The sequence below is a fragment of the Anguilla anguilla genome, chromosome 18 (genome assembly GCF_013347855.1).
Source record: "Anguilla anguilla isolate fAngAng1 chromosome 18, fAngAng1.pri, whole genome shotgun sequence".
Lineage (NCBI taxonomy): Eukaryota > Metazoa > Chordata > Actinopteri > Anguilliformes > Anguillidae > Anguilla > Anguilla anguilla.
The window spans coordinates 10,741,277-10,753,776 of record NC_049218.1 but is presented as its reverse complement, the minus strand read 5'-3'; the positions used below and the strand labels follow the sequence as shown (position 1 = coordinate 10,753,776).

Here is a 12,500-nt window from a genome sequence, read left to right as displayed (position 1 = left end):
CACACACCTCCTCACACATCTGTGCCTGGAGTCCTCCAAAGGCTGGTGGAGGTCAGAACCCTATCGAGGCCTTAGCAAGGCCGGTGGGTACATGGAATCTGACACGAGCAGGCCAAGTCAGGACTCCTTCCCATAATCCCCTTCACCTTACAATGCCCGGCAGCAGGTCAAATTCACATAAGCTTCACTGGCACGAGAAGAACGAACTTACTTTACCAAAGCACCAAAGCATTATCTGAAACAAATAAAACTTAATATTGTAATGAAACCAAATAAAATAATACATATTGAAATTACAATGGATTGTGTATGAACTGGGCCTTCCTTTATTACTGGATTATTATTTTTTTTAATTAATAATACTCTCACTCTCTCCCCCTCCCTCTCTCTCTCTCAACCTTTTCCCCTCTCACTGTTCCTCTCCCTTCCTCCCTCTCTCTCTCTCTCACATTCTTCCTCTCTCTCTCTCTCTTCCTGAGAACAGAAACACAGGAGCTGGGCTGGGACAGAGTCATTTCTGCTTAGCTTGGCTTCAGATCTGGTGCAGATGAAGAGAGGTGGGAGCACCTGTCTGACAGGGCCAGGAGGAGGGGCCAAAAGAGGGGTGTGAACCTGTGGCCCCCTGCCAGGCGCAGCCACTGCCAACCCCTCCGACGCCAGCGCTAACTAGCCCTCTGTGGTTAGGGGCAGTGTAATGTTTAAATATGTCTTCTGGACAGTACACAGGGACGCGCTGCAGCCAGATCTGTACTGCGGCGGGATGGGGGGGGGGCGGCTGCCGTTCTCAAAAAGTTCAGCAGGAGTCAGTCTGAGCCATGGCACACAGTCAGAGGAGCACTGTCCTCCATGCACCAGACAGGCACAGCAGGCAATGAGGACACCGCATTTAACACTGCCAGCATTACACAGAGGCTACAGGACCGCCCCAGAATACCACAGAAGTTACAGGAGCAACAAAACGGTTGGAAGGCTATTCTAGAGCACCATAGAGGTTACCAAAGTATTCCAGAATTCCAAAATGGTTCAGCAGGAGTGTTATAAAATTCCCCGAAGGACGCAGGAATGTTCTACGGTTGTCCAAAAAGTGCATGTGTGTTTAGGAATACTTCATAATTTCACGAGACAGTGCAAAATGTCTGGAAGGGACAGTCAGAAACCGGATTAGCTGAGGGAGCGGCAGCGCCAAGGAAAGAATGATACGAAAGAAGAAACGATGGGAAGAAAAGAATGCCAGGCCCGAGCATTAATTGTGTAATTAGCGATCATTCAAGAAACCAGCAGCGGGACGTGAAGTGTGTGAGCGAGTGTGTGCGCTTGTGTGTGAGAGTGGGTGGGAACTGGCTGACCTTCTCACCCCCTTCAAGCTCCTTTGGGGCAAATTCCAGGTACAGATTCACACCCCTCAGCCTTGCCCCAGCCCCACTGAGGCAGAGGGAAGGGGCAAATACCAGCTAATGAGAGGCAGGGTGCCCTGGCAACCAGGGCAGAACCGAAACAACAGATCACTCAATATTCCAGTCACACACAGCACAGACACCAAAACACACACACAGCACACACACACACACACACCACAGACACCAAAACACACACACACACACACACCACAGACACTAAAACACACACACACACACACCACAGACACCAAAACACACACAGCACAGACGCACAGGGTTCCCTCTCTCTCTCAGACACACACACCACACACACAAGGAGGCACATGCACGTGCGCGCACACACACGCAAACACACACACACATCACAGACATATACACATTCACATACGCGCGCGCACACACACGCACGCACGCATGCAAACACACACACATACATCATGGACATATGCACATGCACACACACACACACACACACACACACACACACACACACACACACGGCTGGGGGATTCTACGAGACTCGCTCCCAGACTTAGTACATAGCAGGGGCAGGACATCTGAGGTGCTTAAAAAGACAGAGACAATGAGAGAGAGAATGAGAGTGAATGAAGGAATGAATGAGTAAATGAATGAATGGAACACTTCTTGGCCGATGTTACTATAAAGGGAAGGGGGGAAAACGGTAAAGTACCCCCCTACAGACACAACTCCATCCTGAAATTCTCAGACAATCCTCACAATTCTCTATGAATGACTTAGCCTGACGAGCACAATGGAGACAGAGTGAGAGTGTGTCTGCATGCATGTGTTCCTTAGTGGTCCAGGGAAGTGTGTGTGCATGCATGTGTGTGTGTTTTTTAGTGGTACAGGGAAGTGTGCATGCATGCATGTGTGTGTGTGTTTTGGAGTGCTGCAGAGAGCAGGACCAGCGTAGGCGCACATGTGTGGAGCGGGGGAGAGCTGGAGCGTGTGCACACACGTGCCTGTGCTCCTGAACTGTACAGTAGCGCACAAATGACCTTTCCCTCAACCGTTAATGACTTCTGCAGGTCCGTCCAGCCAGTGCCTGCACACTGATCTGAGCCTTAAGTACTGTTTACATTCCCTCACGATGGTCCTCATTCTCTCTAAAGACAGTCCCAACACAGTCCATAATTCTGGCAGCAAACTGGCCTCTCTCTCTCTCCCTCTCTCATAACTTCACCTAACATCTGAGGCCCCCAAAGACATGAAAATGGCCTTCGCCATCTGCACCTCCAAAACCTGTACGGTGTCTAAGGTGAAATAATTTCATCTATCCATAGTATTAACATGGGCAATATTATTCAATACTATAGGGTAGCTGTGCGGAGGAGGAAGGGGAGGAGGGGGGGTTAAAGCAGAGTAGGTTTTGCACTAATGCTAATACAGCCAGAAAATTACTCCCACAAGTAGAGTCTAGAGAACTTGGCACCTCCATCCCTGTGGTGTTTGTGCATGTGTGCATGTGTGTGTGTGTGTGTGTGTGTGTATGTATGTATATGTATGGGGGTCATGAAGGGGAATGAGAGAAACAGATCAGCACCAGAGAGTGAGGCGAGAGCCAGAAGAGGAATTAACACCTTTCACAGGTGTCTGCTCCCCTGCTACACGCAAATAAACACACACACACATGCGCACGCACGCGCACACACACACACACACACACACACACACAGGCGCAGACACGCGCACACACATACGCGCACACACACACGTGCAGTCACTCACACACACACTCATACGCCCACACAAACACACACACACAAACACACGCATGCACACACACTCACACATGCACATTCGCATACTCGCACACATACACACTTTTCAACACAAGCAGAAACCCCCTAAATTATCAGCACACTACGAATGGCGGGCCGGGGCAGCAGACTGAAACACATCCCGCTCGATTCCACACACGCCGCTCAAAAACACGCAGGACCTGGAATAAATCAGCGGGGCTGAAACAACAAACATCAGGAAAACGTTCCGCAGTTGTGCAAACGCTCACATCAAAGCAGCGGCCATTCATCAATCCGGGTGCCAGGGAGCGTGTCAAAATTCCTCCCAGGGACTAAAACAGATGGGCAAACTGCAAGGGAGCGCGGCTAAGGGAGGCGGTGCGCACACAGCCCGAGCAGCACATCCTTACACCTCCCTGACCTCTGACCTCTGACCTCTGACCCCGGAACCCGGAGCGGGTGACGCGGTCCTGACAGCACATCGCGTGTTCTGAAGCTGTGGGACAGAGGGGCTCTCATCTTATCTGGGCAGAGCAGGGGGGGCTGGGTTTCGCCTCTAGCCTGGCACTGAAACACCTGATTCAACTAATCAGCTAATGGCGGTCTTCAGCCGGGGCCCCGATTTGTTGTGTCAGGTGCTCCGGAGCCAGACGAGAACAGAAGCACCCTGTCCCACTCGTCCCGGGTAGCACCGGACACTCCCGCTCTCTTTCGCTGCGATATTCCGCCCCGTCCCACAGCAGAGTGGGGTGTCAGACTGAAACACCGCAGATGATCCTCATGAAAGTCACAGCAGGGGGGGAGAGAAACCATGAAAGGGACACATTCATAACCAAACGCAGACAGAACCTCTGCATTAACATTCACAATACTGTCACACGATAGATATTAAACAGATATATACCAGATCTGTGCTCAGAGATATATAACAGACATAAAGCAGTAAAGGGTTCGATGAGACTGAAACCTTCACTCTCGTTAACCCGTATCGCTAGGCGCTGGAAAAGCAGATGGGTGTGGTTTGACTGATGATTGACAGCAGATAAGGACGTATCCCAGCACATCAGAAGGGCTTCTCAGGGGGTCGGGGTGCGACAGGGACACACGCCTCTGCTCTTTTTTAAAGCGCACTCCCTGCCGCTCTGCCACTCAGGGCACTGTGAGCTTGGCATGCAGCGTATTACCTCCACTGACTGAGTCTGTTCGCCATGACGACCAGATAGCCTAGCTCTTCACTGCATTTCATACAGTCATTTCGTTCAACGTTACCAATAAATTATTTAATTTACTTACTCATTATTATTATTTTTAATGTATTTCAGCATAGCAGTGTGAAATGGAATGCCAGACCGCAATGGGCCAGTGTTTGCTGTTCTGCCCCATTAATGACTGAATGGCAGTTCAGATACTGTTATTCTGCAGTGAGAATAAACCGCACATCATTTATGAAACGACACTGATAAAACTGCTTTGAGTTTGATGCAGTACCCATCCCCTCCTCACAGGAGAGCTGTTCAGGGCACGTGGGAAGGCTAAGAGGGAGGGAGGGAGGGAGAGAGAGAGAGAGGGAGAGAGGGAGAGAGGGAGCGGGAGAAAGAAGGGCTTGGCTCTGGAAGTGACGGATCTGTTGCTGACGGGTGGCCATGCTGTCATTTTACTGACCTTGCAGACGTGTACAAAACCCAGATGTCCTTTCATTTAGTCCATGCCAAGGACCAGCGCAGAGAGAACACCCAGACACACTTAGACCTCATTCACACACGCGCATGCTAACCCTACTGCAGGAGTGTCTACTTAAAGTGTGTGTGTTTACAGGTGTGTGTGTGCATGCGTGCGTGTGCGTAAGTGTGTGCGAGTGTGCCTGTGTGTGTGTGTGTGTGTGCGTGCGAGCGTACGTGTTTGCGTGTGTGTGTGTGTGTGTGTATGTGTGTGTGTGTGTGTGTGAGAATGTGTGCGTGCATGACCATGTGAGTGAGTGAGTGAGTGGGTGTGTGTGAGTGCGCCTGTGTGTGAGTGTGCCTGTTTGTGTGTGTATGTGTGTGTGAGTGTGTGCGACTGTGCCTGTGTGTGTGTGTGTGTGTATGTGTGCGTGCGAGCATACGTGTGTGTATGTGTGTGTGAGTGTGTGCGTGCGAGCATACGTGTTTGTATGTGTGTGTGAGTGTGTGCGATTGTGCCTGTGTGTGTGTGTGTTTATGTGTGCGTGAAAGCGTATGTGTTTGTATGTGTGTGTGAGTGTGTATGTGTGTGTGAGTGTGTGAGTGTGTGCGTGTGTGTGAGTGTGTGCGTGCGAGCATACGTGTTTGTATGTGTGTGTGAGTGTGTGCGATTGTGCCTGTGTGTGTGTGTGTTTATGTGTGCGTGAAAGCGTATGTGTTTGTATGTGTGTGTGAGTGTGTATGTGTGTGTGAGTGTGTGAGTGTGTGCGTGTGTGTGAGTGTGTGCGTGCGAGCATACATGTTTGTATGTGTGTGTGAGTGTGTGCGTGCGAGCATACGTGTTTGTATGTGTGTGTGAGTGTGTGTGAGTGTGTGCGAGTGTATGTGTGCACACGTGTGTGTTGGAGCTCTACCTTATAGCGCATCTTGGGGCAGGAGTGGATGTAGAAGCCCAGGTAGTAATAGCACAGTTTGGGAGACTGTCCCTGCAGCTGCCGCGTGAAGGCGATCTCCCTGCAATGACAGGAAATGACATCACATAATAAACAATAAAAACCATAATCGGTGCACATCCCCGATAACTGAAAAAACACCACTGTAAACAAAGGGACAAGAAATACACTAAAGCAAACGTTTAATCCTACACTTCATTTCAAAAAGAAAGTTAATCTTGTTCTACATTCCACTTTCCATTTCTGCCTTGTTAACTTAAAGCTGCGTGGCAGCAGTCTGTACAGTGAGTATAAATCAAAGAGCTTTCAATACGACACGGGGAGAGAAAATTCAGCTCAGCGACACTCCTTCCCTCCTCCAGATTCTTTGTTCTCTCCCTCCACTTTTTCCATTTCCCTGCCATGTCCGCGGTCTATCCTTCTGTCCTTCTTTTTTTGCTTCAGTCTAATTTTCCTGCCCGTTTCATTCCCCCCCCCCCCCCCCCATTCCTTATATTCCTTTCACTCGTTTCCAGAGTGGTTTCCTTCCATTAGCTTTGAACACAAGACAAAATGGCTGAACTCAAGAGAGAGAGAGAGAGAGAGAGAGAGAGAGAGAGAGAGAGAGAGAGAGAGAGAGAGAGAGAGAGAGAGAAAGAGACAGAGAGAGAGGGAGGCAGCGGAGTGCTGGTCTGGGGTCAGATGGGTTTTGCCAGGTTCCCGGGTTCCCATCCCCGGGTGACAAAGCCCAGGACGGCTGTGAATGAACTGGGATCAGGAGAGGTGAGGGGCCCATTCACAAAAAAAAATAAAAACCCCTTTCCCCTGTGGCCCCTCCCCCTGACAGCCGCACCAACGCCTATTATCCCCGCTTCAGCAACCTGACACCCCAACACAGGCCAATTACCCCAAAACACTCAGAGAGCGCTGCTTAATATTAATGTGCATCTCTTTCCTCTCTCCATGTCACACACTCACACACACTCACACACACTCACACACACACACGCGCATGCACACACACACGCACACAGGCACGCACGCACACACGCACACACACATGCACACACGCACGCACGCGCATGCACACACACACGCACACAGACACACACGCACACACGCACACACACATGCACACACGCACGCATGCACACACACACGCACACAGGCACGCACGCACGCACACAGGCACACACGCACGCACGCACACACACACGCACGCACGCACGCACGCACGCACACAGGCACACACGCATGCATGCACGCACACACGCACACAGGCACACAAACACGCACATGCACACACAAACACACACACAGCACAGGAACATGCACATATCCCTTGTGTTCTCACACAAACACTCATTGGTGCACACACACACACACACACACATCCTCACAATGCTCCATGTGCCTGACAGCAGCTGCTCTTAGGACAACAGAACTGTGAGCAGAAAGTCCACTTCACTCCCCCCCCCGACTCTCTTCCTAAAAGCAGAGAGAGAAAGAAAGAGAACTCTGCTTCCTCCTCCATTCACATGTAAATCCAACAACTGAGAGAGATGAGTCTCTCAGTGGACTCTCAGAAAGTACCCTTCCCAACATCACCCCCTACTGTTCATGTATGATATCACACTCACAGGCAAACTGCCCATGCTCTCACTCACACACACACGCTCACACACACATACACGCACATACACACACACACACACACATACACACATTCTCTCTCTCTCTCTCTACAGTAGGTCACACACACTGAGCGTGCTCAGAGACAAGGCCCCGCTTGTTTTGCAGGCCTCTGTGGCCCAGGGCCCGGTCCGGCCCCTGATTTCTACCCCAGCGCTGCAGTGTGAGACTGAGAGGTGTACGCAGCACTGGGTCGCAGGGGCCAGTAAACAGCCTAACAGGCCATGAATGTGGAGCTCTGGCTCAAACAGGCTGGACCCACAGCCTCACAACAATGGCACAATATTTCCTTCCCCTCCCTGCTCTTAACGGGCCTGAAATATCTGCTCTGTGAACACCGCCAGATTTGTTGCTCTTGGAGTCAGACTCTTAGAATAACAATATAAAACTGTGCAGTTCTGAAGACGGGGGAGTTCTACAGAGAAACGGGGCTGTGTTTACCCAGACTGCACTCATCAGAGACCGCTGAGAGGCACAGACACACATAAACACACAAACTCACACTCTTATATATGCACACACAAACTCACACTCTTATATATGCACGCACAAACTCACACTCTTATATATGCACACACAAACTCACACTCTTATATATGCACACAGAAACACACATACTCTTATATATGCACACACAAACTCACACTCTTATATATGCACACACAAACTCACACTCTTATATATGCACACACAAACTCACACTCTTATATATGCACGCACAAACTCACACACTCATATATGCACACAAACTCACACGCTCTTATATATGCACACACCATCTCACACACCATCTTATATATGCACACACAAACTCACACTCTTATATATGCACACACAAACTCACACTCTTATATATGCACACACAAACTCACACGCTCTTATACATGCACACACAAACTCACACACTCTTATATATGCACACACAAACTCACACACTCTTATATATGCACACAGAAACACACACACTTACATATGCATATACATATACATATACAGACACATACACTCACCTACCCATACCCATCCACCCACCAATATAAACACAGTAACACACACATACATGCTTACACAAACAGACACACTTACACACATACTTCAAAAGAACAGTACAGCTTAAATTGTTCACATCTGTGTGAATATAACGGAAGGTTTTCTAGACTTCTTGTGTTACATCTAAAAGGAGCCATTCACTCTGTGGGCGTGTGCACATGTGCACGTGTGTGTATGTGTGTGTGTGTATGTGTATGCCTGCTAGCTACCGGAGGTGCAAAACAGATTTTAAAAAAATCTGTACTCTTGAACATCTCTAAGCAGAAATCCACGAATCACCAGCCCCAGCCGCCTCCCCACAGCCAATCAGAAGAGACGGAGAGGGGGGGCAGAGGGGGAGAGACCGGAGGAGGCGGGCGGGGCGGACGCTCACCTGAGTGCAGAGTAGGTGCCGAGGGACAGGGCGGCGCAGTCCGGGTGGTAGTACAGGTACACGGACGACACGCAGGTGGGCAGGACGTCGATCACGCCCACCGCCACGATGCGCCCGTCCAGCCAGTACTGCTGGTGGAAGGAGCCGTACCCGGCCTCCGGCCCGTCCGGAGCCGTCTCCTCCTGCGAGGGGGGAGAGGGGGGTTACAGCAGCGGCAGGGCATAGGTTCACATCCCGACTGGTGTCTGAGTTCAGTGACACCGGGAAATACTAAATCTGCTGAGACTGGGACAGGAGCTCAAACTGTGTGTGTGTGTGTGCGTGTGTGTGTGTGTGTGTGTGTGTGTGCATGTGTGCTTGCTTGTGTGTGTGTGTGTGTGTGTGTGTGTGTGTGCGTGCACCTCCATGTGTATGTTGGGGCTGGGGTCACCACTATTATGAGCAGAACACTGGGTTCTTACACAGAAGGCTGAGCTCCCCTCTGGTACACAGAGCAGGTTACAGACATGAGTAAGTCACAGAGAGCAGAGTAGGGCAGGAGTAAGTCACAGAGAGCAGAGTAGGGCAGGAGTAAGTCACAGAGAGCAGAGTAGGGCAGGAGTAGGTCACAGTGAGAGTAGGGCAGGAGTAGGGCACAGAGAGCAGAGTAGGGCAGGAGTAGGACACAGAGAGCAAAGTAGGGCAGGAGTAAGTCACAGAGAGCAAAGTAGGGCAGGAGTAAGTCACAGAGAGCAAAGTAGGGCAGGAGTAAGTCACAGAGAGCAGAGTAGGGCAGGAGTAAGTCACAGTGAGAGTAGGGCGGGAGTAAGTCACAGTGAGAGTAGGGCGGGAGTAAGTCACAGTGAGAGTAGGGCAGGAGTAAGTCACAGTGAGAGTAGGGCAGGAGTAAGTCACAGAGAGCAGAGTAGGGCGGGAGTAAGTCACAGTGAGAGTAGGGCGGGAGTAAGTCACAGTGAGAGTAGGGCAGGAGTAAGTCACAGTGAGAGTAGGGCAGGAGTAAGTCACAGAGAGCAGAGTAGGGCAGGAGTAGGTCACAGTGAGAGTAGGGCAGGAGTAAGTCACAGTGAGAGTAGGGCAGGAGTAGGACACAGAGAGCAGAGTAGGGCAGGAGTAGGACACAGAGAGCAGAGTAGGGCAGGAGTAGGTCACAGTGAGAGTAGGGCAGGAGTAGGACACAGAGAGCAGAGTAGGGCAGGAGTAGGTCACAGTGAGAGTAGGGCAGGAGTAGGACACAGAGAGCAGAGTAGGGCAGGAGTAGGACAGGGACTCTCACTCACAGCCCAGCGTATTTAAACGGCCTCTGTGCGGGTGGTCTGGTGTGTGAATGAGCGTGTCCAGGGTAAACACGCCCTGCCCCTCAGTACTCTTCTGTAATGACGCCGCGCTTTTCGGGAGGGGCGTGGGACGCCTTTGTGCCTCACACACACGGGACAGGCTGGCCCTGACGGGGGTGTACAGTAGCCCCGTGCAGAGCCCGCTAATCGCTCCCAAATGTTGTGTGTGATCGGGAGGGGCCCCTCCCACTCCCTCTAAGACAACATGCAGGGGAGCAGATTTTTAATAAAACTCCCGGCATGGACAAAATCAATCTCAGCACAGCCCTGCTGCTCCAACTGGCACCAACACAGGCCAGCTTTGTCCTGGCGCAGTGTGTGCGCGCGCACGTGTGTGTGTGTGTGTGTGTGTGTGTAAAAGTGCGTTTTAAAACTCCAGTCTTTTGCTGAAGCTCACATTTCTAGACATCGTTATGGTGGACATTTTTGGCCAGGTATCCTACAGTGGGGGCGAGTCATGGGTGGGGTCTGTCAACATGAATTCAGACACACAGCAAAAACATGTCAGGGAGAAAAAAAGCAAGGGATGGGGGAAGAGAGAAAAGGAGAGTGGGGAGCGAGAGAGGGAGAGAGAAAGAAAAAAATGGGGAATGAGGGAGAGAAGAGAAAGGAAAAGAGAGAAAGAGAGGTAGAGAGAGGAGAGGGAGAGAATGAGACAAAGTGGGAGAGAGAGGAGAGGAGAGGGAGAGAAAGAGAGAGAGGGAGAGAAAGAGAGAGAACGTGGGAGAGAGGGGAGAGGAGAGGGAGAGAAAGAGAGAGAGGAGAGGAGAGGGAGAGAAAGAGAGAGAGGAGAGGCGAGGGAGAGAAAGAGAGAGAACGTGGGAGAGAGAGGAGAGGAGAGGGAGAGAAAGAGAGAGAACATGGGAGAGAGAGGAGAGGAGAGGGAGAGAAAGAGAGAGAACGTGGGAGAGAGAGGAGAGGAGAGGGAGAGAAAGAGAGAGAACGTGGGAGAGAGAGGAGAGGAGAGGGAGAAAATGAGGAAACAGGATCCAGGCCCTCGGGCCCCTTCATCTGGGCCCTGTTATCCTCTGAGGCTGCGGCCTGTTATCACAACACTGGGGGAATAGTTGAGTAATCCGGGGTGTGAAACTGAGAACTCTGTTCCCGTCGCCTCGCAAACGCCGGCCACCTTGTCCAAATTAACAGGGCCCACCGATCGGGACGCCCACCGGCCCCCGCTCCCCGCTCTCCAAAATAAACCACCGCCACCGCCGCGCGGATTCCTGGCGTTCAGACGCGCCGTCACGCGGCACAGAGCGAGGCAGAGCGCGGTGAAGCCACGGCAACTCCGCGTCCTGTTCAAGTCTCCGCCGCTTTCAGCCGCTTCCTCTTCCTGCGCGGCTCCACGCCGGGCTCCTAAAAAAGCCGATTCCGAGCGGACTCCGTAAACGGGCCGTCAGCGAGCGCGGTCCGCTCGGGCCCGAAGGAGAGAGCGCTTTCAAACGGGCCGTCTGTCTGAGCGGAAGCGTTTCACGCTGCGGTCCGGCCCCGATCAGCCGTGACGGCGTTTCCGGCGGGGCGGGGCGGGAGGGTTCAGCGCTCCGGAGCGCAGACCTGTCAGGGTCACGCAGGAAACGTCCAGCTCGGCCCGGCCCTCCCCTTTCTCAACACGCCCACGCCAAATATTTCTGACATCATCAGAGCACAAACAGGGCTTTGTGTCCCTGCTGCATGCAGTCCAGGAGCCACTGCTACAGAGGACATGTGCAGGTATGCGTATGTACACACACACACTGTTACAGAGGAAATGTGCAGGTATGCGTATGTACACACACACACACACACACACACACACACACACACACACACGCACGCACGGACGCACGCACGGACGCACGCGCGCACACACACACACACACACGACACGCAAGCATGCACACGCACACATGCATGCTCACAAATGCGCACTCACACACAAATTCTCACACAAATTCTCTCACACACACACACACATACACACACACACACACAAAGCGTGCATACGCACACACAGGGCGAGTGTGTTACTGAGTGTGACCGTGCACATGCACAGGATAAGGGCCCTTTCTGTTCATCAGTCTGGGTACCCTCTGGCCCACCTTGTGACTGCACAAGCCACATAACATCCATCACAGCCCAGTCACAACCCCTCAGTCCAGCACGAGCCAATCACAACCTAGCAGTAGCCAATCACAACCTAGCAGCAGCCAATCACAATCTAGAAAGAGCCACAGGTCTGCCAGGACCAGGCAGGAAAATACCATCAGTTGCATCTTTTTCCATTTTCTATCACCCTCGTTCTTCCCTTTCTCCCCCCCCCCC

The 12,500-nt window shown here is 51.7% G+C and overlaps 1 protein-coding gene across 5 annotated transcripts in view; it reads right to left on the bottom strand.

Annotated features, from left to right (window-relative positions):
* The window catches only part of LOC118217936 (arginyl-tRNA--protein transferase 1), a 69,594-nt gene that overhangs the window by 22,545 nt on the left and 34,549 nt on the right, over nt 1–12,500 (bottom strand). For all 5 annotated transcript variants that reach the window (XM_035400175.1, XM_035400178.1, XM_035400174.1 and 2 more), the window contains 2 exons: nt 8,866–9,047; nt 5,733–5,832 (listed from right to left, as the gene is read on the bottom strand). In XM_035400175.1, the coding sequence (XP_035256066.1) occupies nt 5,733–5,832; nt 8,866–9,047 (282 nt within the window). The remainder of the gene's footprint in view (nt 1–5,732; nt 5,833–8,865; nt 9,048–12,500) is intronic.